Here is a 27,409-nt window from a genome sequence, read left to right on the forward strand (position 1 = left end):
CTTGGCTTTGGACAGCCAAGGCTAGGACCTGCTCTTAGAAAGGAGCTAAGGAAGCCAGCCTTTAGCACAATGGGCTAGACATTTCTGGTCTAGACAGAAGAAGTCACCAAAACTCAACTATGGAGCCCACCGTGTGAGGAAGCAAAAAGTGAGGTGAGAACACAGCCTGCATCAGGAATGCACAGATCTTGCATTTTCCTTTTGTGCCCTCTGAGCGTGTCTCCCTCAATAGTCTGAAGGGGCTTAACGAAGGCTTAGGGCTTCCTCGCTAGCTCTCTGCCTTTCCCACTAGACATAACTGATGAATATATGCAAAGCGTCTGGCTCGTGAGAGAACTGCCATTCATATCCATCCCCTTCTCAATTCTCCCCTTTCTTAGTCCATAAAGCTTATGAATGATGTTTTGCAGCCAACAACTAAGTGATTCCTTTGGTTCTATCAAAAACAGTGATTCCATTCCGGAGAGCAAGCCTAAACCACCGACTGCCTGGAAGCCCTTTGGGTGGACCTTGAGGATGAATGCTGAGTTTACCCTCCAGTTTTCTATGTGCAGAGGAGAGACTCTAGGTCTGTGAGCTCAGGATGCAGCCTGCCGACTCCTGCCCTTTGCCTTCAGCTCTGGCTGCCTCGATTCCAATTTCATTCTGTCTTTGTCTTACAGTTGTTCAGCATATCAAGCGACACAACATTGTCTTGAAAAGGGAGCTAGGTGAAGGAGCCTTTGGAAAAGTTTTCCTCGCTGAATGCTATAACCTCTGTCCTGAGCAGGACAAGATCTTGGTGGCCGTGAAGGTAAGCGAACACTCCAGAATGTTTCATTACCCATGGTCACTACTCATGTGTGGAAGTGTTCCTTTATTTTATTTTATTGCAGTGGCCATTTCAGGAGCAAAGTACATCTGCCATGGTGGATGTGTCCAAATTCCTTTAAGTGATGGACAGTGGGAAGGATGTTTGGGGCATAGGGACGATGGGTTCTGCTCAGGAGCATCTTTCTGGCCTGTAGGCGGTGGATATCTCTGAGCTACTCTCCCCAGTCAGTGTTAACTGAACTCTGGACAGAAGTCAGTGCGGTCAAACATGATTCAACTCACCAAACTTGGAGACTTCGCTGTCTCCTCACATTGCTCGGAGCAAGTCCAAGTTCAGCTGGAGCTTGTCTCATGTTCAGAAGACCTGGAAAGGACAGTGGCCTTCACTTTCCTCTCTCAGCCTCAGTTCTGCTGAGAAGTTTTGTTACACTTACTTTGTCCCTTCCAAATGTCCCCAAGGCCCCAGACATGGCATCTGGAAGGGGAACGTCTCTGGGGGTTGGATCTTACTGCCCTAGGAGACACAAGATTTTATTGAAATACAGAAGTCTGAATGTCTTTTGTCATAACCATTTCTCCATAAACTGTAAAGAGGAGACCTGAGGAATCCCCTGGCAGTCCAGTGGTTGTAAGGCTCCATGCTTCCACTGCAGAGGATGCAGGTTCGATCCCCAGTCAGGGAACTGAGATCACACATGCCGCATGGCATGGAAAATAAAATAAAATAATAAATGCATATATTTTAAATTACAATAATTTTTTTAAAGGAGACCTCATCTTCAATATGGAGAAGGAAGTGGCAACCCACTCCAGTACTCTTGCCTGGAAAATCCCATGGATGGAGGAGCCTGGTGGCTGCAGTCCATGGGGTTGCTAGAAGTCGGACACGACTGAGCGACTTCACTTTCACTTTTCACTCTCATGCATTGGAGAAGGAAATGGCAACCCACTCCAGTATTCTTGCCTGGAGAATCCCAGGGACAGAGGAGCCTGGTGGGCTGCTTTCTATGGGGTCGCACAGAGTCAGACATGACTGAAGCAACTTAGCAGCAGCAGCATCTTCAATAAGATAAACATTATTGAAAGGGCTGAAATTTCCACTGGGCCCTCTAAATCACAAGGATCAGCACAAATAGCACAAAAAACTTCAGCATATCTTTTACATATGCACTGTCAAAATGTTTTTAAAAATCATCAAGGTACAATTTAATGTAAAACACTTAAGAGAGGCATATGTTTATAACATGAATTAAGGACCAAATGAATAAGTACGTGGCTAAGGTAATAAAATGTAATTTCATGACCTAACGTAAGATGACTGAGTTTTGGTTTTTATTTGTTTGTTTGGCCAAACACAAAGTATTTGTACAAATGGCATTTATTTCCTCAGTATAACCAGGACAACTTTCTTTGTGAGTTGATGGATGTGTTTTATTTGTTTGTTTTTCTGGTCTTTTAATGCTTTAACTTTTAGTCATTTTTAGTTGGAGGATAATTGCTTTTCAAAGGTGTGCTGGTTTCTGACGTACAACTATATGAATCAGCCATAAGTATGTATATGTTCCCTCCCTCTTGAACTTTTCTCCCATCCCCACCCCATCCCACCCCTCTAGATTGCCACAGTGCGCTGAGCTGAGTTCCCTGTGTTATACGGCAACTTACCACTAGTTATCTATTTTGCATATGATACCGTATATGTTCCAGTGCTACTCTCTGAAGCTGTCTCATCCTCTCCTTCCCTCACTGTGTCTGTTTTCTATGTCTTCTTCTCTATACCTGCCCTGCAAATTGAACTGAGGTGGCTGAACCTCAGTTCATCCTATTATACAGAGTGAAATAAGTCTAAAAGAGAAAAATATTGTATACTGACGCATATATAAGGGAATCTAGAAAAATGGTACTGAGGAACGTTTCATTTTTTAAAAGAGATATGGATTCCATTACTGTTGTACTTAGCCTTAAAATACTTCAAAATATGTGTAATGGGTAACCGAGGAGAGAAATAAAATGATTCGTGAACTTTCCCAACCTGCAGACTAAACATAGTTTCTGTTACAGTTCATCCTAATGAAACACCATGCATCTGCTTTCCTTGCCATCAAAAGTAACTAAGCCGAGTGGCTCAGATACACTTAAACTCTCAGGAAAGGCTCCTAAAAAGCTATACTTTGGGGGTGAATAAAGGACAGGCCTTTCTAGGGATGAGAAATATAATATCTATGAAATAAACATCATCTTGCTAAGATAGGCAAGGGGAGGGGATCGTGAGACAGAGGAGAGAAGAGGGGAAGGGAGATGCGGGAGAGAATCAAGGTCAAGCGGGGTGAGCGGGGTAAAAGGAGAATCCTGCAGGGACCCTGAGGATGTGTAATTCCTGCTGCTGAGATGGCTTCCTCTTTTCTTTCATTTACTCAAAAAGTTTGTTAGTTTTTTAAAGCACAAAATGTTCAGAACATTTGGCAGTGTTATATCTGCAGTCTTCGCTTTCTTCTGCTGTTATCTTTTTTTCCCCCTTTGGAAAAATGGGACCAAAAGGTGCCTCTATTTTTGGAGATTCAGAGCCTGATACAGGGATAGAGCTGCAAGACATTCTGGGAACATGTAACACCAATCTCGCATGTGTCATAGACAAGGAAAATTGGGACCCTGGGGCCGAGGTCTGGGCCATGTCTCCCACTGATGTTTGGAGGCCATCCAGGGATCAGTTCACTTCATGAGGTCACAAGGTGAAATCTTTGAATGTGAGCAAATCTTAGGAGATGAGGGAAGCCTAGAGGATAGCATAGGGATAGCTGAGAGCCCTCAGCGTGGTAGTGTGTGCTCAGCTGCTTCAGTTATGTCCGACTCTTTGCAATCCCATGGACTGTAGCCCGCCAGGCTCCTCTTTCCATGGGATTCTCTAGGGAGAATACTGGAGTGGGTTGCCATGCCCTCCTCCAGGGGATCTTCCCGACCCAGGAATCGAACCCACATCTCTTATGTCTCCTCCATTGGCAGGTGGGTTCCTTACCATTAGTGCCACGTGGGAAGCCCTCAGCTTGATAGAAATAGACTCAAAATTTCTCAGCTGGCATTGCCTTTCACGTTCCTGTTATTTCTGATTCTGTGCTTGCTCCTCTGTGCTTCTTGCAGTGTCCTTAAGGAGCCAGTGCTACACAGCTAAATCCAAGGCACCTTTAACTCAGACATCACTTTTCCTTCCAAACGCATGCTAAACAGGATTTCAGAGCTCAATCTAGTAAAGATGAAGGATTAGCAGGTTTCAGCAGTGTTCAGCCCGTGGTCCTGCCCACAGCATGCTTCCCCTCACTACTGTTGGTGAGGCTTCTTTAAATCCTCATCCCATGTTCAACCCAGACCCAGGCCCCGGCCCCAGTCCCCATGAACCTCCTGGCTTTGTCAAATAATTGTTTGCAGATTAACAACCCACGATGACTGTTTGCTCTTTAATCAAAACTGCTGAAAAAGAAAACAAAGAAAATTTGTCCCTTTGTCTCAAGTAGTGAGAACAAAATACCTACAGCTTAAAAAGTCATTTCAACTTCAAGGTCGCACATCAAAGAAATCTCATCTCCCTGACCTCCAATGTGGCCTTTTGTGGAAATCAGAGGCTTTACTTGCCTTTGCTACAATGATTTCAAGCTTCGGCAGGGCGGGGGCCCATTTTAACTGTCTGAGATCCAGAGGCTATAGCCATGCAAGAAACAGGTCCGGTTTTTCTTGGGCCCTGGGATGAAAATAACACATGGACATTTCGTGGAGCTGCCTTTTGCCAGCCTAACCTGCTCATTTTTAGGCATGTGGGCCAATTGTATGTGTATTCAAAGACTATCTGAGAAGTCTGGGAGGAAAATGTCTGTGGTGCCTTCCTGACCACAATAAAGGAATTTTTAAAAAAAGGAACTGAGCGTGGCCTCCAGGGCCTCCATACCCTGTCACCTCTGAGGAGTGGCTGCCGGGGCTGCTGCTCTTCCATTGGAGGCACCCAGGGATGTTTGACAGTCTTCCTGCCCGTTGCCTAGCAACCCCTGCAGCATTGATTATGCATGCTAAGAAATAGCAGCTATTGTCCTCTTTCCTTCTCTAGAAGAAGCTGACTGGTTTGAAATCCAAGGTTTTGCATTCAGACTGACAGATGTCAGGTTCCTGTAAATTTTGACGCTGCTTGTTCCAAATGACTAAAGAGCTTGAGGGATCCGCAGAAGTCAGTTTAAGATGGGAGTTAGCCTAGGCTTGTGCAGGCCCCTCAAGGGTTTAGGGCCTGAGCCAGCCTCTCCCATTAGAGTATCTGCTTGTTTGGATCCAGTCAGATTGCCCTTTTCTTGATATTTTTGGATGACCTTTGTTTCTTAGTGAAATGGATTTGTGCCTTCCCACTGAAAGACACCTGGAGAACCCATAGAGAAAATGAGATGCATAGAAACCGGTCTTTGATCAAAATAAGTTCCTTTATCTTTAAGTAACTCAATTGCCAAGGAAACACTTCATTGCAGTTTCTCTGCATTAGCTGTGGATGCATTAACTATTTTTGGCTCCATCCAATTTGCTTTTCAATAACTACAATTCGTACAACATTTTCTTGTGCTGTGAATGCGCACTAATTTTCATTTTTTGAAATATAGCCACAAGTGGGCTTTGTAGAATTCATGGCCTCTCTTCCCCCTCTCTGCTAACTCAGGTGTATTCCTAGAAACATAAAGTGCTGAACACAAGAGAGACTTTAGGAATCATATCTATAACCCACATCTTGTGTTTTATAAATGACAAATCCAGAGAAGTCGAGTGACTTCCTTGAGGTGTGAGTTAAAACGAGTCATAGATTCGCTGCATAAGAAGACTTGGCGCGAAATAGTGATATCTGAGCTCAGCAGGCACTTTTTTAGTATCTAATGAAGGGCTTTTTCTTTTCATATTGCTAAATGTTTGCTTGTCAACAGCAGAGGAAATGATGCAAGGGTTTTGGCAAAGTTGACTGCTACACTCTGTGGCACGTTACCAGGAGCCAGCTCATGTAGCATCTAACACACCATGGCCATGCCCATGCCTGGGGGTCCAGCCCAGCATAGGAGCCATGCAGCTCCCCTCACCCATCAGCTCTCATCTCAAGTTACCCCTTCAAGGAGACTTCCCCTTGCTTCTTCCTGGTCTAGGTCAGACCTCCCAGCTCCATGTTATTAAGGCATCTGTACTTGTCCTTAAGAGAGTTTGTTAAGGCTGTTAATCAGTACATGTATTTGTGGGTATATTTAATCAACAACATGTGTTCTTGAGGGTAGGAATCATGCCTTTTAGCACATTGCCTAGTATGTAGTAACAGGCAATAAATGCTTGCTGGATGGATGGATGGACTTTTGAAAAAGTAAAGAGTTGTCAGTTGGCACTTCCAAGTAGGGAAATGATTTGATCAGCTATTTATATGTGTGTATAGTATGGGCTTTCCTGGTGGCTCAGAAGTTAAAGTGTCTGCCTGCAATGCAGAAGACCTGGGTTCGATCCCTGGGTCGGGAAGATCCCCTGGAGAAGGCAAAGGCAATCCACTCCAGCATTCTTGCCTGGAGAATCCCATGCACAGAGGAGCCTGGTGGGCTACAGTCCACGGGGTCGCAAAGAGTCGGACATGACTGAGCGACTTAACTAACTAACTAACTATAGTATATGTATTTGTATGTGTATATATGATGTAATCTAATGAGAAATCATTTTAGAAATAACTGAATCACTATGCAGAAATATAGAGCTATTATTGAAATTCTTTAGTTTAACTCATACTTTTTACCATTGAGGAAACAGAAGAGGGGCTCAGAGAAGATAAATGAGCAATCCAAAGTCACATAGCTTAAACAAGATCTCTTAATGTCAGACCAAGGACTAAAACTCTGACCTCCACATCAGCCCCAGGCTCACTGTGCATCATATTTTCATGTACTGAATCCTACACATGCCCTATAAACCAAATTGAGGAAATTCAACATGATGTATGAGGTAATATAAAGGAGTGGGTAGTTTTGCTCAATTGCGTATGATGATAAGAGAGATTTTCTTGTTTTCCCAAGTAGAAATGCAGTTCAAGGGAATAGGTGGAAATAAAGAAAATTCCAGCGTGAGTGCTTTGGCCTCGTGAGGGGATGCAAGCAAAATATCTCAATCAGCTATGATAATAAGAGCAGTATAATGTTTATTGGAAACCCAACTCAAGCTGGTTTAAGCAGAAAAGGGAATTTATTTGCCCAAACTACTGGAAAACCTTGCTATAGGTGCCCTAGCTTCAGGCATAGCTAGCTCCATGGCATCAGCAATTCCCTCTCTCTCTCTCTTTCTCTCTCACCATCTCTCGGCTCTGCTTTCTTCTATGCTGGCTGCATTCTTGGGCAGGTTCTCCGCATACTGTGGTAAAGATTCAGCAACAACTGCCCTGGGTTTACATGCAGCCATCCTCACAACCCAATAGAGAACTCCTCTTTCCCAACAATTATGCACAAGTCAAAGGGCCAACTTCTATTGTTTTATCTTGAGTTGTTTCACCAGGCCCTCCAGCCAAGGGAATAGAATGTTCTGATTATCCAGGCCTCGGTCACATGCCTATCCCTGCAAATGGGAGATGAGGTCAGCTCTTCTCACACATGTTGACCAAATGTAGGGAGGCGTTTGTTCCCTGAAGGAATGTTAGAGCTGCTAAGTGAGAAGACGGGGAAAGGAGATCTGACAGGAAAAACTGAAAGATGACCAACTCAAATAGGACTTGCAGGACCTCACTGTGAGTAGATCAGTTGGGTCCAGAAGCTCACTGGGGTCTGAGCTGGCCCTTAGGGCAGTCCCTTCGTTATCCTTGCAGGAGGCACTAGGTCTCGCCTCCAGGCTTCCCTGCTGGCGTGGCACAGCTGTCTCCCCGCTCTCTGCTACCTGGCCTGGGCTGCTGCCTCCTGCCAGCTGCTGCTCCCGTGGTCTCTATAACTCACCTTCAGACTCCTTCGGAAGGAAATTTCTTGTGTCCAGTTATTCCCCTCAGTGTTCCTGCCAAGCACCTACCTGCAGCCCAAGCGTCCAGTGTGGTCACGGGACACAGATGAGACCACTTATAGGCCAGAAGCAACGAAAGCCAGTGGTCTTAAAATATTTGTAAGGGCAGCAGAAGAGCTTGAAAAGATCTGCTTTCCAGAACCACAGGTTCTAGAACAGGGAAACAGTCTATAGATAAGAAAGAGTGTCAAGAGTTCATCAACTCAAGTACTTTACCCACACAAGTTTATTTCTAAACCAGATGGCTATTTTCTTTCTCCCTTCTCTTCCTTCCTGTCTTTCTTCTTTCCTTCCTCGTTTTAATTTTTAAGAAGAGTCATTCTTCTGTTCTCACATCTTGATCATTTGTGAAGTCTCTCACCCATTCCTCCCTCTTCCTGTGCCCCTCTCCTCTTCTTAATTTACTTTAGTATGTGAAATTCCTTTCCCACAAATAGAAATTGATGACAAGATTAATGTAGTTAAGAGAATATTTGTCAGTGTTGCCCTTAAAAGACAGTTTATATTCCTTAACAGAATATAATGTTGCAGAAAATACTATCAATTACATCTTTATAAGTTTCTGGTAACGAGTTGTAAAACTTTTAATAGTGACTTGCTAAAAGGCTTAATCATCTTATTGTCTGGACATTGCCTAATAGATCTCTGTCTTCTTGTAGTGGAAGTGCATTCTTTCTTGGTGAGTGTGTGCGTGTATATGTGCTCGTGTGTCTGTGTGTGTATGTGTGCACACTCACATGTGCTCACACATTAACATTTCCTGTGTCAGAATCCCTCTTGTACTGAAGTCACTTGGGCCCCAGTTATTAAGTTGCTTCATCAATGTCCCTTCCCCAGTAACTTCAACTTTTAACCTGTGATGGGAGATCTGTTTTTTGTCTTGTTCATTTTTCTCCTTAACCCTTTTTTGTCTTGGCTTTTCTCCAATTTACATACATCTTTTCAGAAATGCTGAAACCAAACAGTACATTCCACTCTAATGAAGACTCATCTGATACCAAACATAGTTGGGGTATTCATTTTACTCCTCCGCTGCATCTCTGGAAAATATGCGTTGTGGTAGATGGGCTACTTTTTAGTTGACTTTAACATGACAGCCCAACTCAGAGTCGAATCAGGGTCCACAGTGACCCACCAGCTCTTTTCTACCCAGTGGAATTATCTCAGTCAATTGAATGCTGGTGTACTTAAAGCCTGTAAGTATCTTGCAATTGTCCATATCGGAGGCCAACTTCTGATTCTTTCTTTTGAGTCAATATTTCTCTAATATGACAGTTGCTGTGAATTAGTTTCCTGTCTTTCAAAGATTAGCATTTGTAATATGCAGCTTGATATAATATGCCACACAAACCATCAATCTTATTCCCCAAATTCTACAAGTACTTAAAGTATGTGAATTAGAAATTAACCTCATGATTCCCATTAGAGGTTTGACTTGTTAGAGTTGGAACCATGAGAGCATGGTTGTGAAAATAAACATAGCAGCAATCAACACCCTGGCTATGAATCTTGTATTTGAGACGGCCACTTGCTATATATTTAAAATCCTTGCAAGGGCCGGTTACATATAATTGAGTTGATTTACACAGAGTGTTGGTTTCTAGTACAGTGAGCACTATCTGGGTGTGTGTGTGTGATCATTATTGTTTTTATTCAGTCATCTAACTAGCTTTTACATTTCTAGGAATGTTAGGAGGCAGTTACTACCCTCTTCTTAGTTTCTAAAATTTTATTCCTATCAAGCTCTTTCTATCTCTGAATTTATTAAAATATACTCCTCAAATTTTCACTTTTGTAAGAATTGGTTAGAAGTTTCATCTACTTTTCTTCAGAGATAAGCCTATAAGTTAGAAGGATCATATAGGCTTGTGGCTATCGTTGTTCAATTGCTCAATTGTGTCCAACTCTTTGTGACCCATGGATTGCAATATGCCAGGCTTCCCTGTCCTTCACCATCTCCTTCTAAATACTTGAGTAACCATTGCCTGTAAGGAACCTTATGAGGAGGGTGTCTGTCTTAACGGTATTTCAGTTTAGCATTATATTCCCCCAAGGCAGATTGACCCATTAACAGCCTACTAAGGTGGATTTTATAGAATGGATCTGTCCAGTAGAAGTACAACGTGAGTCATAAAAGCAAACCAGAAACTGTTTGTGTTTTAAAATTTCCTAGTCTGCACATTAAAAAGTATAAACATGCAGATGAAACTAATTTTATTAATGTATTTTATTTAATTCAACCTACCTAAAATGTTTTCATTTCAACATACTGTTAATCTAAAAATATTAATGAGATATTTTATGCATACCAAGTTTTCAAAATCTGAAATCTGTATTTTACACTTGCAGCAACACATCTCAGTTTGGACCAGCAATATTTCAGATTATCACTGACCACATGTAACTGTTGGATGCCATTTTGGACAATGCAGATCTGGAAGATATCAGAAGAGTAAACAGTCTCAGTTAGAAACAGATCTTGACCCAGAAACACTTAGGCACGTTGACAACAATTCTCACAGATACTGGTTGCCTCGTAGGAGAGTTTATTGCCTTTTATGCTTTAAGCACAGTGGCATGCATGGTGCATAATAAGGTTTTGCCATAATAATCTCTTTTTTTTAATCGTTCACCTTAACCCTGTTTCTCTGCTCCCTAAAATGTATCAGTTCGGTTCAGCTCATTTCAGTCGCTCAGTCGTGTCCGACTCTTTGCGACCCCATGAACCACAGCATGCCAGGCCATAAGATCAGCATGTTAAAAAGGATACAGTCTTCATTTTACCTTGTGTCACTGAAAAAAACCCTGATGCTGGGAAAGATTGAAGGCAGAAGAAGCAGAGGGTGACAGAGGATGAGATGGGTGGATGGCATCACTAACTCAATGGACATGAATTTGGGCAAACTCCGGAGATGGTGAGGTACAGGAAGCCTGGTATGCTACAGTCCATGAGCTTGCAAAGAGTTGGACACGAGTTGGCAACTGAACAGCAACTCCTAAACCACCTATACTTTGAACGCACAAACCATTTGTCATGTCCCACAGCATCCAGCCACACCAATGATTTCAAATAAGTCCTCTGGCTTCTCCTACTAGCTTCCCATTAGCCTTAATATTCTGTGGAAGCATTTCAGATGAATGTTAATCTTCCTTTGTTTTTTTTCTCCTATTTTACCTTCACTTCAGTCCTGTACTTGAGTTTATTTCATTTTAATCCACTCTTCCAACTGTGAATCAATGTGAACACCAGGCAGTAACTCACTGAAGCTCTGGATAAGTCTTCTCCCTTGAGGATGTCTTCAGAAAGGATGGCATCTTTAGAGTGTCAGGAAATTCACCAGAAATAAGATGAAATGAAGCTACAAAGCAGATGCTAGGAGTAAGAAAATAGCAGTGTTCAATGATGGGGCAAATACGCCTGTCAAAATGAAACTTAAGTGGAAGGGACTGTCAGTGAGGGAAGCTACCGCCCTGCGTCCATTGCCAAGGGACTTAGGGAACTAGCCAAGCCACCCTTAATTGAGTAAAATGACAATCAGCCATGGTGCTAAAACAGAGATGAAATTTATAAATAGGGTTGATAGCAGGATTTTTCCAGCTTCTGATTGCTATCTGGCTATGGTTCCATCCTTAGAAAAATTCTGTCCTTCGAGTGCCAAATTCAGAAGATGATTTTGCCCAACTCGTTACCGCCATATTTTCTGAATCTCTTAAAATAGAATTGGATCATAATTTAGCAAAAGAACTTGACATGTAAAAATGGATGGGCACATACATAGGATGAAGCCAGATTTGTTAAATACATTTATCCCATGAATAGTGAGATCTCCTTTCTTAAATTCAGAAATAGTACTGAAGCACAGTTTTTAAGCACAGTTTTGCACTGAGAGTGAGTCTCTTCTCGTAGGATTTTGCTTTGGGGAATGGAAATATGAAATGTTTGTTAAGTCTTTCAATTTGGTGCCCCCAACACAAGAAAACCCTGTCTTCCTTCCCACTCTGCCCTGCTGTCTGACATCCCTTCATCTCTCTCTCTCTCTCTCTCTAACACATACACACACACACACAATCTAACATTCTTGAGCCAATACTACATAGCTGAAACTTGAGAAGAATGTTTACCTGCAGAATGTGTTCATGCTTTTTGATAATGACCTAAAAGTCTCAGTTGCCTTCTCCAATTCATGGTTAAACATGGACCAAGGCCTTAGAAATGAACTATCTCAGCAACTCAGAGCAGACTGCATAAAGAGACTGGATCTCTGAGAAAGCTCCACAGGCTTCAAGGGATTTCAGAAGGGAACCAAGGCAGTCTCAGAGGCACTTTCATGCCTTGGACAGGCCCCATGCTTTATCCATGCATCTTTTGGCCTTCTCAGATCTTACTTAGCATGAGCAAATTGAATCCAAATTGGTTGGAGTTTCAAGTTCGAATCTCCCAAATATCTGTACCAGGGAGCTGGGGAGGTATTTCAGCTTAGACTATCTCACCTAGTCTTCCCAGGCAGCCTGTGAAGGAGATGATATTGTCACCCCTTCCTTACCCTAAAGAAGAGAAAGCCAGAGTTCAGAGAGGTCCAGAGCAGAGCCAAGGTTTGGACCTGATTCTTTTGATGTGAAGCTAGAACTACTCCCCTATGGGTATCACCAGTGTTAAAATCTACACAAACTTTGGGGCCAACTCGCCAGGAGAAAGTGCTTTGGGTTGTCCTCTCCTTAACCTTGAACCCCACTACCTGCTTTCTCTTCCAGATGCTCCCTTCGTTTCTGTTCTTTCCTTGGGCTCATGCTCTGTCTTTCCAGATGACCAATCACTTTCCATCCCTTCCCAGTGCTCTTAAATCTCTAGTTTGCACAGACCTCATGGGTCAGGGGTTCTTTAAGTTACCAGACACTGAGATAGGCGACCAGTGATGAATGGGTGAACACAACACACTTCTGTCAAAGGACGTAGGGGAGACAGACACTTACCAAAATCATAATGGAAATCCGAGTGTAAGAAATGCTCCGTGTGTGTTTTTCTCTGTGAGCCCAAAGCTGATAAGGACATGAGGGACATCCCTCCATGTCCATCTACTCACCTCATCTACAAAACAGTGGGTGGACTGGAAAAAAAAAAAAAAAAAAATAGTTAAGAACTTGCCGATGGGTGAAACCAAGCTAAACAAATCGCCAAGATAAGTTCTTCACACTTGCAATGCAACAGAGATGAGAGGCGATTAGTTTGAATGTGTATGAGCCCAGTTTTCTGGGATGAAAAGGAGCAGAGCCCTAGGTCTCAAATTTCAGTCACTGTTCATTTTGTTATATGAAGAGATGTGCAGTTTCTGTAGCAACGACTATCACAGCTTTATGGCCTCTCTGAGCACTCACTGGCCCAAATCTGCTCACTTTCCAGGCAGAATCAGTGGTGCATTTAGGGACACTTCTCAGAAAACCACATTCTTGAGTGAGAATAGTGAACCCCATCACCAGACACTTGTTTTTTTTTTTTTTGGAATGACATCTCCAGGATCTCTAGAATTTGACGTAAGAAGCAACTGTGTCTGGTCTAATGAGAAGTATACCTATAATTCCTGTCTCGTTAGGTCAGGTCACTGGAAAGAAAGCTTCAAATCCTACTAAAGGCAGTTTATGAAAATGCTAGCTTCTGGAAAGGTCGTAACAGAAAAGACTTTGTGATCTTGCTGCTGTTTCCTGTTGCTGATGCAAGGTAGGCCCTTGTATTCTCAGTGTACTGTCTGGAGAGCAGTCTTAGGTGGGGTCAATTGCATTTTGCAAACTCATTGTGTGGTAAACTCAATGACAGACCACCCAGACCCCCTGGGAATGAAGGACTTGCTTCCCGAGCTGCTGGGAAAGCTGCAACAGTCCTTGGCTGCCAGCAACTTATGAGGACTCAGCAAGTCCCCTCAAGGTCATATTCTCTTTCTTGTGTGTCCCCCATCCAATGGCTGATTGTTAAGGGGCTATAAAGGCCCAGCCCCCTTTGCCCAACTCAGGACCACTCTGAAGGCTCATCCTGCAGGGCAAATGAGCTTCTATTAGACTGCATCACAGCTTAGCCTCACTCTCTGCCCAATTGCTCCCACAGGTATGAATCCCAAGAGCAACCTTAATACATGTCTTGCCCACCAAACTGCATTTCAGTCTTCTCCCCAGGGATCTTGACCTGTGCCTTATCCCGAGGTCCATTTGTTGTCCAGGTCAGATGCATCCACACAAGGAGATCAGACTCAAGGCAGTGAGCTACACCACGACCACCAAGTACCCGACAGTTCTTGGACCCTGGACTCAGTGCTGAGCCTGCACTCAGGACACGCCTGGCGGATGGCAGTGCTTTCGTTCTGTTCCAGTGTCTGCTCAAGTGAATCTAGATGTTCCCATCTGCCATCTAACTTTGATCATGACTTACTGCAGTCTCCTTGGAGAAGGGTGTCACATGCCACCTCTCTCAGGAGGAGTCCTCTGGGCTTCCCTCTGACCTCCTCTTTTGCTCCCAGTGTTTGCTTCTCACGGCCTTTATCACCCATTCCACAAACCCCTCTGAACTATACACCATGTGCCTGGTGCTATATGCAGAGCCAGCAGTGCAGAGGTGGAGACACAGTCCCTGGGTCAAGAAGCTCACCATCTATACCAGAGATAGGCAAATAAACGTGCAATTAGAGTGTACGATGGCCGGTGATTTGATAGAGGTGGGATGAGGTGTACCTATGAGGGTCGTCCAACCTAGCCTGGGAGGCCAGGCCACAGGGATGTGACAACAATGCAGGTGTCAGTGAACACTTCTCAGGAAGGTGATGGCAGAGCCTAGTCTTGGAGGATGGCTGGGTGTTAACCAGGTGTAGCTGTAGTCTATTTATTCTTATAGCTGATATTACAGATTACTACAAACTCAGTGGCCTAAACAATGCAAATTATTTCTCTCACAGTTTTGGGGGCAGATATCTGAAATTAGGCTTTCTTAGTTAAAGTCAAGATGTTCTGGCTGTCTCTGGAGGGTCTAGGGTAGAACTCTTTTCCTTGCCTTATCTGGATTTTAGAGGCTCCCCATATTCCTTGGCTCATGGCCTCTTCCTCTTTCTTCCAAGCCAGCAGCAGAGCATCTTCTCTCCTCTCTGATCTCTGCTTCTATTCTAATAGCTTCTCTCTCTTGCTCCTCTTTGTTGTTGCTCAGTCACTAAGTCATGTCTGACTCTTTGCGACCCAATGGACTGCAGAACTCCAGGCTTCCCTGTCCTTCACCATCTCCTAGAGTTTGTTCAGACTCATTTCCCTTGAGTCAGTGATGCCAGCCAACCATCTCATCCTCTGTCATCCCCTTATCCTCCTGCCTTCAATCTTTCCCAGAATCAGGGTTTTTTCTAGTGAGTTGCTCTTCACATCAGGTGACCAAATACTGGAGCTTCAGCTTCAGCATCAGTCCTTCTAATGAATATTCAGTGTTGATTTCCTTTAGGATTGTTGGATCTCCTTGCAGTCCAAGGAACTCTCAAGAGTCTCCTCCAGCACCACAGTTCAAAAGCATCAATTCTTCAGCACTCAGACTTCTTTATGGTCCAACACTCACATCTACACATGACTACTGGGAAAACCTCCTGCCTGTCTCTTTTAAGGATCCTTGTTTGTGATGACATTGAAGCCATTCAGATAACCTAGGGTCATCTCCCCACATCAAGATCCTTAACCTAATCATATTTGTAAAGTCCCCTTTGTCATGTAAGGTAAGATATTCAGGGACTAAAATGTGGATACCTTTGGAGCAGGGTATTATTCAACCTCCAACACCAGTGACCCCGGCCAAGTCAGCATACCAGGCAGAGAGATGAACACGGCCAGGGCAGGAGGAATGTGGCCAGTGTCATTTGGGCAGCTCCAGACATTTCATAAGGTGGAAGCATAAGTCGCAAAACAGGCATGTCAAGAGATCAAGCTGGATAAAGATGCAGGGGAGCCAGTTCACTTAGGCACTGTTTCTGGAGGTTGAATTATAATTGTGATTTATCAACCTATTTGCTCATGAGTGTCTGAGACCGCTATTTAGGTCAACATATTCTTGATGCCACTGCAGCTCTGGCCAGGGACTGGCATGGAACAGGACCTCAGCATGTGTGTGGCATCAGCAAATGCTCGTTGTCCCGTCGTGACACTGTGGTGGGAAGCAGAATGGAGTGAGCAGAAAACTAGAGGCACCAGAGCCCGTCTGGCATGCTCTTGGGCATGGTTTTTGTGGCAGCGGGACTGGCCTTCATGAGCTCGCTGGCACAGACATTTCCTGAGCCAGCAGTGTGTGGGGCACAAGCTGGGCAAGTCTTTTTGGAGAGCTTACGTAATAAAGACTGGAGATGTCTTCATCGTTGAAGCTGGAAGATGGATACCTGCGGGTTTATTATGTTCTTCTCTCTACCAAAGATCTTCATAATATAAAGTTTTACAAAGTTTATATGAGTAGGGGTGAGGTGCACAGGGCAGCCTAGAAGGTACAAGCAAAAGTGAAAGTGAAAGTTGCTCAGTCATGTCCGACTCTTGCGACCCCATGGACTGTCTAGTCCCTGGAATTCTCCAGGCCAGAATACTGGAGTGAGTAGCCTTTCTGTTCTCCAGGGGATCTTCCCAACCCAGGGATTGAACCCAGGTCTCCTGCATTGCAGGCGGATTCTTTACCAGCTGAGCCACAAGGGAAGCCCGAGAATACTGGAGCGGGTAGCCTATCCCTTCTCCAGGGGATCTTCCTGACCCAGGTATCGAACCAGGGTCTCCTGCATTGCAGGTGGATTTTTCACCAACTGAGCTATCAGGGAAGCCAGCTGGCCCCCAAATGGGAGAGATGATGGTTGGGACCATTAAAAATGATGGTGATAAAAATCTTAACAGCCGCACCTCACACTGCTCAGCATGGCCATCATCAGAAAGTCTACAAATAGCGAATGCTGGCGAGCACGTGGCAAAAAGGGAACCCTCCTACATTGTTGGTCAGAATGTAGGTTGGTATAGCCATGATAGAGGACAGTGTGGAATTTCCTTAAAAAACTAAAAATAGAGTTGCCGTATGATCCAGCAATCCCACTCACGACATATATCCAGAAAAGATGAAAACTTTAATTGAAAAAGATACACGCAGCTTAATGTTTATACCTGCACTATTCATAATAGCCAAGACGTAACAGTCAAGAAAACAGACTAAATGCCTATCAACAGATGAATAAGTAAAGAAAATGTGGTGCATATATACAATGGAATGTTAATCAGCCATCAAAAAGAACAAAATAATGCCATTTGCAGCAAAATGGATGGACCTAAAGATTATCATACCATCAGACAGAGAAAGGCAAATATTTGTGGAATCTAAAAAATGACACAAAGGAACTTATTTATAAAACAGAAATAGACTCACAGACATAGAAAACAAACTTATGTTTACCAAACAGGAAAGAAGGAGGGATGGATAAACTGGGAATCTGGGTTTAAGAGATATACACTACTATTTAATATATATAAAATAAACAAGGACTGACTGTATAGCATAAGGAAATATATTAAACATCTTGTAAAAAGAAAAGTTCATGTCAGTCGCTTAATGGAGAACACCTATGCACATACTTCATAAACTGTAAAAACTTTGCATATCCAGAAGGAGCTTTTACTCAGTTCTTCATACAAACATTTTATTCCTCGTGAATTAGGCCATTTGTTTTCAATTTTTTGATACCTGAGTGTGTGATACATGAGATGAATGTCCTTCCCATCCAGGAACCTTAAGCCCCCTAGAGTAGTTCCTTCTTGACAGCTTCCCTCTCACGCCCTCAGTCTAACCTGTGTTGGTTTCTCTGCTCTGCCCCTGGTCCTCAGACGCTGAAGGATGCCAGCGATAATGCACGCAAGGACTTCCACCGCGAGGCCGAGCTGCTGACCAACCTCCAGCATGAGCACATTGTCAAGTTCTATGGCGTCTGCGTGGAGGGCGACCCGCTCATAATGGTCTTCGAGTACATGAAGCACGGGGACCTCAACAAATTCCTCAGGTACGGGAGGCGCCAGGAGCCAGGTGATTTGGGGGTGAGGACAAGAAGTTCCCAGGAATGACCAAGGGGCCCCTGGGCCTTTCTCTGGAACCATCTATCCCGGTGACAACACCAATGCCTGCCACAGAAAAAGAACCCAAATCCACTGAATTGCTTCTTTCCCTGAACTAACAAACTCTACTAATGTGACACTAATGATTCCCACCTGCATTTATTGAATGTTGCTTTATTAAATGGTACATGACTTGTACATCTGAGATGGGCCTTAGGATCTGTAGGAGTTTGCCTGGTGGATAAGAGAAGAGTGTCGTTCTGATAAAGGAAACACCAAGAGCTCAGGCTCCCGGGTGTCACAGGGAAAGGCTTGGGCTGCTGAGAGCGATGAGTCTCGGAGACACCCGACAACGCAAAAAACTGGGGCGAGGGGAGGTTGAGACAAGGAGGTAGGAGGAGTCATGGCTGGAAAGATGGACATTTGGACTTTGTTCTGAGGTCAGAAAGCAGGACCAGGAGGTCAGTAGGTCAGAGGATTGAGTGAAAAGAACACCATAAAAAAAAGCGAAACATCTAGAAGGAAGGACAGGTCTAGAGAAGACTCAGGATTGGGACTCAGGTCAGGTCCCTGAAGTCAGGAAAAGATAGCCAGCTTCACCTGAGGGTTGTGTGGTCAGGGAGAAACCGGAAGGTGGTAAAATGAGGAAAGGGGAAGCATGGCGGATAAAAGGGAGTTGTTGGGTTGCTAAATAGGGTTGTCGCTTGGATTTCCAGCACTGGCCAAACTGGGTCTGGTTTCAGTGGTAGGTTCCCAGGCAGGTCCCTTCCTTGGGGCAATGGGTGCAGGAGCCTGGGAGGGGCTGCAAGATATAGCAAGTGAGAGATACCTCACAAAGCGAAAGCCATCTCAGAGCAGTGTCTCTTGAGGGGACACTAATGATCCAGGCAGGATGCTGAGCTGGAGTTGAATCTCAGCTCTGACATGTATTAGCTGAATGACCTCGGGCAAGTCTCTTAGCTCTTCTGATGGCACTACTGAGCCTGCAGGGTATGCATGAGGCTGAATTAGAATGAATAGGAAGCCCGTGGCAAAGAAGCCAGGAGGACGTTTTCAACAAGCAGAAGCTTGAATCTTGCTACTAATGATTTCTTTCTTTTTTTTTTATACCCATTTTATTATTTTTTTTTTATTATTTTTTTTTAGTGGGTTTTGTCATACATTGATAATGATTTCTACTCATACACCAACTACCTCAGTGAGGGAAACTGAAAGGTGGCTGGGTTTGATGAGGGAGATAGAGGATGGTTGTGGTCACCCTACTGGAACCCATAGTGAGTTTTCTTATCCTGCATCTACCAGGGGCAAGAATAAGTGTGTTGATCCCGATACTCCTTGGTGAAGGAAATCAAGTGATGTTTTTATTTACATTAAGCAGACGTGCAAATGGAAGCCACACATTTAAGATCTTACACAATGGGGAAAGTAAGAACTCTCAGTGGTGAGGGCTGGAAGACACAGTTCTCCTTCCTGTTCTGCATCAGCTGCTTGAGGCCCTTGGGTGGGTCCCCAGCCCACTTTGCCTCAATCACCTCAACCCTCAGGTGGGTCTGAGTTAGATCCTCTCAAAGACACATCTGGCTCTAACGGGTTGTTTTCTTTAAAATGTAACTAATCTTTGAAAGATTAGCAGTTGTTAGCTATGATTCCTTGGTAGATAGTTTAACTTAAGAGAAATAAGGAAGATGCTCCCCACCGGCCTCAGTTTCCTTACCTGTAAAAGAGGTATAATAACACCCACCTCATGGACTGGTGTTAGGACTATTGTGATGGCTAATGTTGTGTGTTAGAAAAGGCTAACGTATTGTTAGTTGCTTAGTCGTGTCTGACTCCTTGCGACCCCATGGACTGTAGCCTGCCAGGCTCCTCTGTCCATGTGATTCTCCAGGCAAGAGTACTGGAGTGGATAGCCATTTCTTCTCCAGGGGCTCTTCCAGACCCATGGATCAAATCCAGATTTCCTGCATTCCAAGCAAGTTCTTTACTGTCTGAGCCATCACGGAAACCCATTGTGATGGCAGGTAATCAATAGATGTTGCACCCATAGCCCTTCTTCTCTGACACATTTTCCTCTTCATTTTGGTTGAGGGATCCATAATCCTGGGAAAGTGACACCTTTTGCGTTGCACCAGCACTTGGACTACTCTGTCTTCCTCCAGTTTCTACAGGCCCTGGAGAGAGCTTTCCAATACAATCAGCACCAGTGGCTTCATGCAGCCACTGGAAAGTTCAGGAAATGTGGAATTTAAGGAATAAGTCAATTGCTGACAGCAAGTGAAATGGGGAGAGGGTACTAGTGTGTTTAGAAGTGGCACCCCATGGCTTGTACAGTCTGGATCATTGACCATCTCTAGCCTCATGAACACACATACACAGCTGGTAGGAGAGAGGACAGTGGGAGCTCATACACAGTTTGACTCCTCTAATGTGAAAGGAAGAAAAGAAGCTGCATTTAATTGAGATCTAGCTGCTTATAGAACTAATTTCCTTCTATTCCCATGTTCTAGGCTATGTCACTATTTTAAAATGGTGCTTTCCCCAAACTGTAGAAAAATAAATTCAAATGTACTCACTTGGATTCAAGTAAATGCCTCTGTGAGCTCAGACTGTGCACGTGTGTGTGTGTATGTGTGTGTGTATGTCTGTGTGTGTGTATGTGTGTGTATGTCTGTGTGTCTGTGTGTCTGTGTGTGTATGTGTGTGTATGTGTGTCTGTGCATGTGTGTGTCTGTGTGTATGTGTGTGTATGTGTGTGCATGTGTGTCTGTGCGTGTGTGTATGTGTGTATGTGTGTGCGTGTGTGTGTATGTGTATATATATGTGTGTGTGCGCACGTGTGTATGTGTGTGTATGTGTGTATGTGTGTATATGTGTGTATGTGTGTGTGTATGTGTGTCTGTGTGTTTGTGTGTGTATGTGTCTGTGTGTGTGTGTGTGTGTGTGCGCACGCGTGTGTGTGTATGTGTGTCTGTGTGTCTGTGTGTCTGTGTCTGTGTGTGTGTGTGTGTTGCTTCCTTCAGTCTCAGCTCCATCCCTAGTTCCCCTCTCTGCCTTCCAGAAGGAGCAGGCACCTGATTCTTTCTTGGCAGCTTGTACAGTGCGGGGAGTTGTTGAAAACCTCTTCTGCTCAATTTCAGAACCTCCTGAATTCTGGGAGCAAAAGGTTTTCTATGCCAAGAATCAGGTTCTCAGGTGCAAGGGTGTGCATGTGAACTACAGTCTGTCCTCTCCTTCTGGAAGGGAACCATGTCCTTACGCTGCCATGAATTGTGTCCTCAAGTGTCATTGGAACTTCTCTGTGAAGACAGATGTCTAGAGTTATCCTCCCACCCCTTTTATTCATCCCAAAGCCGTTGAGGACCAACAGGAACAGGCCTTATGTTAGGGCCTGACCCTGCTACCTGCTTCCCAAGCCCAGAGGGGCTCTCCCCTCTTGAGGCATGTTCTCCTGAAAGAGGTGAAATATGTTATTATTTCCAAGAGCTGCAGGGTACCCTGTGGAGGGAAGCAGAGAGGTGTTGTCACCTTTGCTTGCACTCCTCTTAAGAACTTATTTAAAAGCTTTGCCTGCCCTCTTTTTACACTAGGACTTTCTACTCAAGATACCCAGAGCAGGAGAAATGTCTGGTTAATGATGCAGGAGCCTGCCCCACCCCCCAGGGGAGGGGGTATAGGGCAGGGGGCCCTGGAGAGCGCCTGCTTTCCGGTCCTGTGGAGCGGACTGCTGCAGGATGGGGGGTTTGCACACACAGAGGTGGCCTTTTGCACTGGCCTCTAACTCTTTCTATTTTCCTAAAGTCTCTGTCACAGAAAGATTCTTAGAGGAGTCTGGATTTCTGGGGCTGAAATAAGGCTGTGTCCCCTCTCCTATCACATGTGTGTGTGTATTCATGAGGTTGTGTGCTGGTGTGCCAAATTGCTTCAGTCATTTCCAACTCTCTGCTATCCTATGGACCATAGCCCACCAGGCTCCTCTGTCCATGGGATTCTCCAGGCACGAATGCTGGAGTGGGTTGCCATGCCCTCCTCCAGGGGATCTTCCCCACCCAGGGATTGAGCCCACATCTCTTAGGTCTCCTGTGTTGGCAGGTGGATTATTTACCACCTAGGAAGCCCTATTCATTAGGTTATAGAGAGTCAAAATGATCCAGACTGTACAAGCCATGGAGTACCATTTCTGAACAGAGCAGTACCCTTCCCCCTGTCCACTTTCTCTCAGCAATTGACTTGTTCCTTAGATCCTACAGTTCCTGAAACTTCCAGTGGCTCCGTGAAGCTCCCAGTGCTAATTTTGTGGGAAGCTCTGTCCAGTGCCCGTAGAAACTGGAGGACAGAGCAGTCCAGGTGCTGCCACAGTGCAGCAGGTGTAACTCCCAGGGTTATGGATCCATCCACCAAAACAAAGAGGACAATGTGTCAGAGAAGAAAGTTTGTGGGGACAACATTTACTCCAGTATTCTTGCCTGGAGAATCCCATGGACAGAGGCGCCTGGAGGGCTATGGCCCATAGGGTAGCAGAGAGCTGGAAATGACTGAAGCAACTCGGCATGCCTGCACACAACCTCATGAGTACACAGGCACTCGTCATCAGAGAGGGTCGGTCAGTCAGTCAGTTCAGTCACTGGGTCACGTCCGACTCTTTGCGACCCCATGGGCTGCAGCACGCCAGGCTTCCCTGTCCATCACCAACCCCCAGAGCCTACACAAATTCATGTCCATCACGTTGGTGAGAGGGTACACAGCCTTATTTCAGCCACAGATTACCTGTCGTCACAGTAGTCCACTCTCTGAACTGAATCTGTGATGATTTCACCCTGGCTTACATTTTCTGGGTGTTTCAGGATTTCTCATAATTTATGTGCATCTCTAGATCCCTTTCCTGGCGTTGCCTATGATGAGTGAAAATACTGTCACTTTCCCCTGCCCCTTTAGTGCTAGGAAGGATTGGGCTTGAGTAATGTTTAGTGAGGGGATGGGGCCAGTTCTGAGAGCCTCGTCACAGGCCAATCACAAAAAGAAATGCACAGGGGATAATGCATATTTTCATATCACCATCCATTTCTTTTTTTAAGGAAAACTTGGTTTCAAAGCCTTTCCCTCTGGCTTTCAAGTGAAAATCCACAAGGCACCATGCAAACAGTGTCTAAAGCCTCTTCTGTATGTCAGTGTGATCTTATTAGGAAGGTATAGCCAGTATCCCCAGTTCACAGAATGAGGAAGCAGGCCCAGAGATGTCTGCACCCACTGAGGTCAAAACTAGCATGTTAGAAGGAGATCAAATTAATTTCTGGTAACCTAGAACCTTGGCCACTGCACTGTAAGACTTCTTACTCCAGTGAGAAAGTCTGAGCAGAAAAAAGCCAGGGCTTTTCCTGTATTCTCCTCCATGTGACCATTGGCAGTCAGGGCTGGAGTTTGAATGGAGGTGAAATAAATGTGTCAGGATTTGCCTTGAACAAAAACAAGACAGGTTATATCCAGGTGTTTTCAGATAAAAGGAACCTCAGTGACGGCTCAGTCAGTAAAGTATCCACCTGCAATGGATGAGATCCAAGTTTGATCCCTGGATCAGGAGGATCCCTTGGAGAAGCAAATGGCTACCCACTCCAGTACTCTTGCCTAGGAAATCTCATGGACAGAGGAGCCTGGCAGGCTACAGTCCATTGGGTCACAAGAGTCAAACACAACTTAGCAACTACAGCCAAACCAAATGATAACCCAACATAACAGACCTTTGGATTTTTGACTAATGAGAGAATTACAGATTGGGAATCATTGACTCAATGACATGAGTGTGAGCAAACTTCAGGAAATAGTGAAGGACAGGGAAGCCTTTTGTGCTGCAATCCATGAGGTCACAAAGAGTCAGACACAACTGAACAACTGAAGAGCAGCAACAACAAACTGGACTTGCTAAAAAGACTTTCCCGGGTCACAGGGCTGGACACAGCCGGAACTGGGCAATTCCCCACCTCCCTGTCCAGTGCTTATTCTCTGAAAATGCAAGAACAAAATATCTGGTGACAGTGTGTTTTGGGAGCCACTGTGGCTGACTGGCCTGTGGGAGGAAGGGCAAAACAAGTTGGATGTTCTTGGATAATTCTGGCTCTTATTTTCAAATACTGATATAGCTCTGGAAGACTGTGGATGGGGTCACCCACTTTAAAATCTGTTTAGAATCTTTATGTTTATTTGATGGAGAAGGAAATGGCAACCCACTCCAGCACTCTTGCCTGGAAAATCCCATGGATGGAGAAGCCTGGTAGGCTACAATCCATGGGGTCGCAAAGAGTCAGACATGACTGAGCGACTTCATGTTTATTTGCAGTGCTTCCAGCTGTCCTGAAGGATCTTCTCCCTTGTTTGCCTTTGGGAGGCAGAAGCCCTTAGACTGTCCTGGCAGGTCCAGCAGCAAAAGTAGCCTTTCCCCCGGCCCTGCAGCGCCCCCTCAGTCCATCAGGGCAGTGACTCCAGTCTTAGCTCACCAGGCAGGATTCCAAGTTGGGGAATGTGGGGTGGAGGTAAGGGGTTAACAGTGGCATCCTAAGACTGAGACCCTCCCTTCCCTGAAGCACAAGCCACTATTCAGATGCCTTAAGCTGCAGCACAGCTGGGAAAAAGCTGGATAAGACAGAAGATAAAGAAGATATACAACAGCACCATACTTCAACCACTCGCCACACATAGTATGGGGAATAAAAGTTGCCCCAGTGAGAGAATAAATGTATTGTGATTCAAAAAGCTGCCCTCTGTGGTGGCCAGTGCAGATGAAGCTGGAGCTCAGGGATGGGGTGAGCTGAAGGAGATGGCATTTTTCACTGGGAATGAATGCCTGGGATGAGGATGCTCAGTTATTCTGCTGAGCTGAGCTTGAGGATGACAAGTGTAGCTTGAAACCATGTCAGGCCATGGGAGGGGTAAAGTGGGGGAGATACGAGCTGCACTCTGGAGGAACCAGCCTGGGTGAGGGCCCTCTGCTGCAGGACGTGGCTGAGAGGGGGAGTGGTGGGGCTCCTGCTGGGGTGTAATGACCCTTGACTCCAGGAGAGTGAAACCCTCCCCCAGTGTTTTATTTTAATTTACATTTTTTTTGTTGCTGTTGTTCACTTGTGTTTTTTGCTTCAGCTTTCTAGGGTTTTGGAATCTAGCCAGTGCCTGACCCCAGCGTAGTTCCAGAGCCCTAAAAGGTGAACCTGTCTGTATGTTGAGGGAGCACTGTTCAGGCCCACAGGGTCCTGGAAATGTTAGACTTTCTGGGAAATGAAGCCTGGGTATTCTGGAGGCTTTGGAGGTAAAACTATGGCTGGATTGTCCTTGCCTCCTATTTGGCTAAGGCAAGCAGTATCCTCCCACACCAGCAGCTGATGAGGGGCACAGGACCCCTCAAGGCAAAGAGCCAAGGCTCCACGAGGCCTTTCGTGTCCTCCCCAGGGCTCACGGGCCGGATGCCGTACTGATGGCTGAGGGCAACCCGCCGACGGAGCTGACGCAATCGCAGATGCTGCACATCGCCCAGCAGATCGCTGCAGGCATGGTCTACCTGGCGTCGCAGCACTTCGTGCACCGGGATCTGGCCACCCGGAACTGCCTGGTGGGCGAGAACCTCCTGGTGAAGATCGGGGACTTCGGCATGTCCCGGGACGTGTACAGCACTGACTACTACAGGGTGAGCGGCTATACCCCCGAGGAGACCCTAGGGCCCTCCTCCCCTGGGGACCTCTTGTATTCATGTGCTAGGGCTGCCACAACAGAATTCTACAGGCTCAGTGGCTTGCACAGCAGAAGATGATTTTCACACAGCTCTGGAGGCTGGAAGTCCAAGGTCAAGGTGACTGTAGGGTTGGTTTCTTTTAAGGCTTCTCTCCTTGGCTTGCAGTCTGAGCCTTCTTGCTGTGTACATCCTCACATGGTCTTTGTGCACGTACATCTTTGGGGTCTCTCTCTGTGTCTAAATTTCTTCTTATAAGAATGCCAGGCAGACTGGTTTAGAGCCCACCCTAATGGCCTCGTTTTAGCTTAATCACCTCTTTAAAGGCCCGTCTCGGAATGCAACAGTATTCTGGGATACTAGGGGCTAAAGCTTCTACATATAAATCTGGGGAGGATATAATTCAGCCCGCAACACCATCCTGCCCTTTCCATGGTTCTCTAGATATTGTCAAGAGAAAGATTTCAACATGAGAGTTGTGCCAGGGGAAGCCTGAGGACTTTAGGAGGCCATAAAGTTAAAGGATTTAGAGGTGTGGTTTTGATCCTGTGAAATTATGCCTGGAGCCTTTTGTTTGAGGTTTGACTTTAGGTGAACTTGTTCACATAAATGAAGGTACCCTAAGACGTTGGAAATTCCCGCTGAGAACCATCTTGGTTGGTGGCCATCTTGGTAAGAGGTTCTGTCCTAGCCAGTCTGTCTGGGGTTCCACCCTTTAACATGCTAATGGCTAGAATTGTATTCAATGATGCAACTCCACTGATTACCTGTTGTTAACCCCCTTGGAATATTAGATTTGTTAACTGAGATCTCAGAACTCGGGTATGAAAGAAAAGGGTCATTTATGGAAACTGGGAAGTTCTGATATTGAAAGTGAAGATTTGGGGCCATGTTCTACCATCTCAAACCGCCCATTATTTTTTTTCTTGTTGTCATGCTTGATTTTTAAGAGCAGAGGGATGTAGAGAAGAAAAGAAATAAGTGTTCTAGAACACCTGGTGAAGAACATGCCTGTCCTTGCCTTTGCTCCTCCCATCATGACTTATCTTTGGGCAAGAACCTCCTCCTTTTGTCTCCTGTACTCCTCCTTGCAGCCTCCCTCACCTCAATGTCTGCCTTTTAGCTGAGCTGACTTTACTACAATTAGTCTAAGACAATGAAGCCATTGCCTAGCTGCAAATTCTTCTGTGGATTGTTTTGTGGGGTTTCTTCCTTTGTCATTTTGATAAGCATTGTGATAAGCATTTTGATAAGCACCTATTCTAAGTCTAGTGATGACTAGTTTGGTCTAGAAAGCTAAAACTTGGCAGGAGGTTACATGCCAATGGTTGTGTGTTCTGTTAGCTCTGCTTCCTTGGCAGGAAGTGGAGAGATGGGGGCGTTTCCCTGTCCCAGGAGACAAATGAACACACAGGTTCTTCCTTAAACACAATCTTTACTGATTTTGATGGGCATCCAGGGAAGAAACATGTGGCCCTGGCAATAACTCTCCCTTTCACAGTAAGTTAATAAAGGTTTCAGAGTGGTCTGGCACAAAGTAAGTGCTCAGTAAATATTTTCAACTTTATCATTATCCAAATCAATAAAGCCGTGCTTCATTCTCAGAGCTGTGACTGAATGAGGTGGGACTCAGTGTCCTTTTCTACAATCTCTGGAAAAATAATTCTGAAGAAAACGACTGAAAAACTTAACAATGTGAAGATAAATTACCCAATTATAAAATAGGTAAAAGATTTAAGTTTCTTTTGGTGCCCCCAAAGAAAATAAACAAATGGCCAATAAGTACATAAAATG

At 44.9% G+C, this 27,409-nt stretch overlaps 1 protein-coding gene across 1 annotated transcript in view; it reads left to right on the plus strand.

The window, feature by feature from the left end:
• Positions 1-27,409, plus strand: part of NTRK2 (neurotrophic receptor tyrosine kinase 2) — a 388,739-nt gene that overhangs the window by 291,449 nt on the left and 69,881 nt on the right. Inside the window, exons 15-17 of the mRNA XM_065946651.1 lie at positions 663-793; positions 17,683-17,855; positions 25,339-25,573. Of these exons, the coding sequence (XP_065802723.1) occupies positions 663-793; positions 17,683-17,855; positions 25,339-25,573 (539 nt within the window). The remainder of the gene's footprint in view (positions 1-662; positions 794-17,682; positions 17,856-25,338; positions 25,574-27,409) is intronic.

Source organism: Muntiacus reevesi, chromosome 10, assembly GCF_963930625.1.
Source record: "Muntiacus reevesi chromosome 10, mMunRee1.1, whole genome shotgun sequence".
In the NCBI taxonomy this organism is placed as follows: Eukaryota; Metazoa; Chordata; class Mammalia; order Artiodactyla; family Cervidae; genus Muntiacus; species Muntiacus reevesi.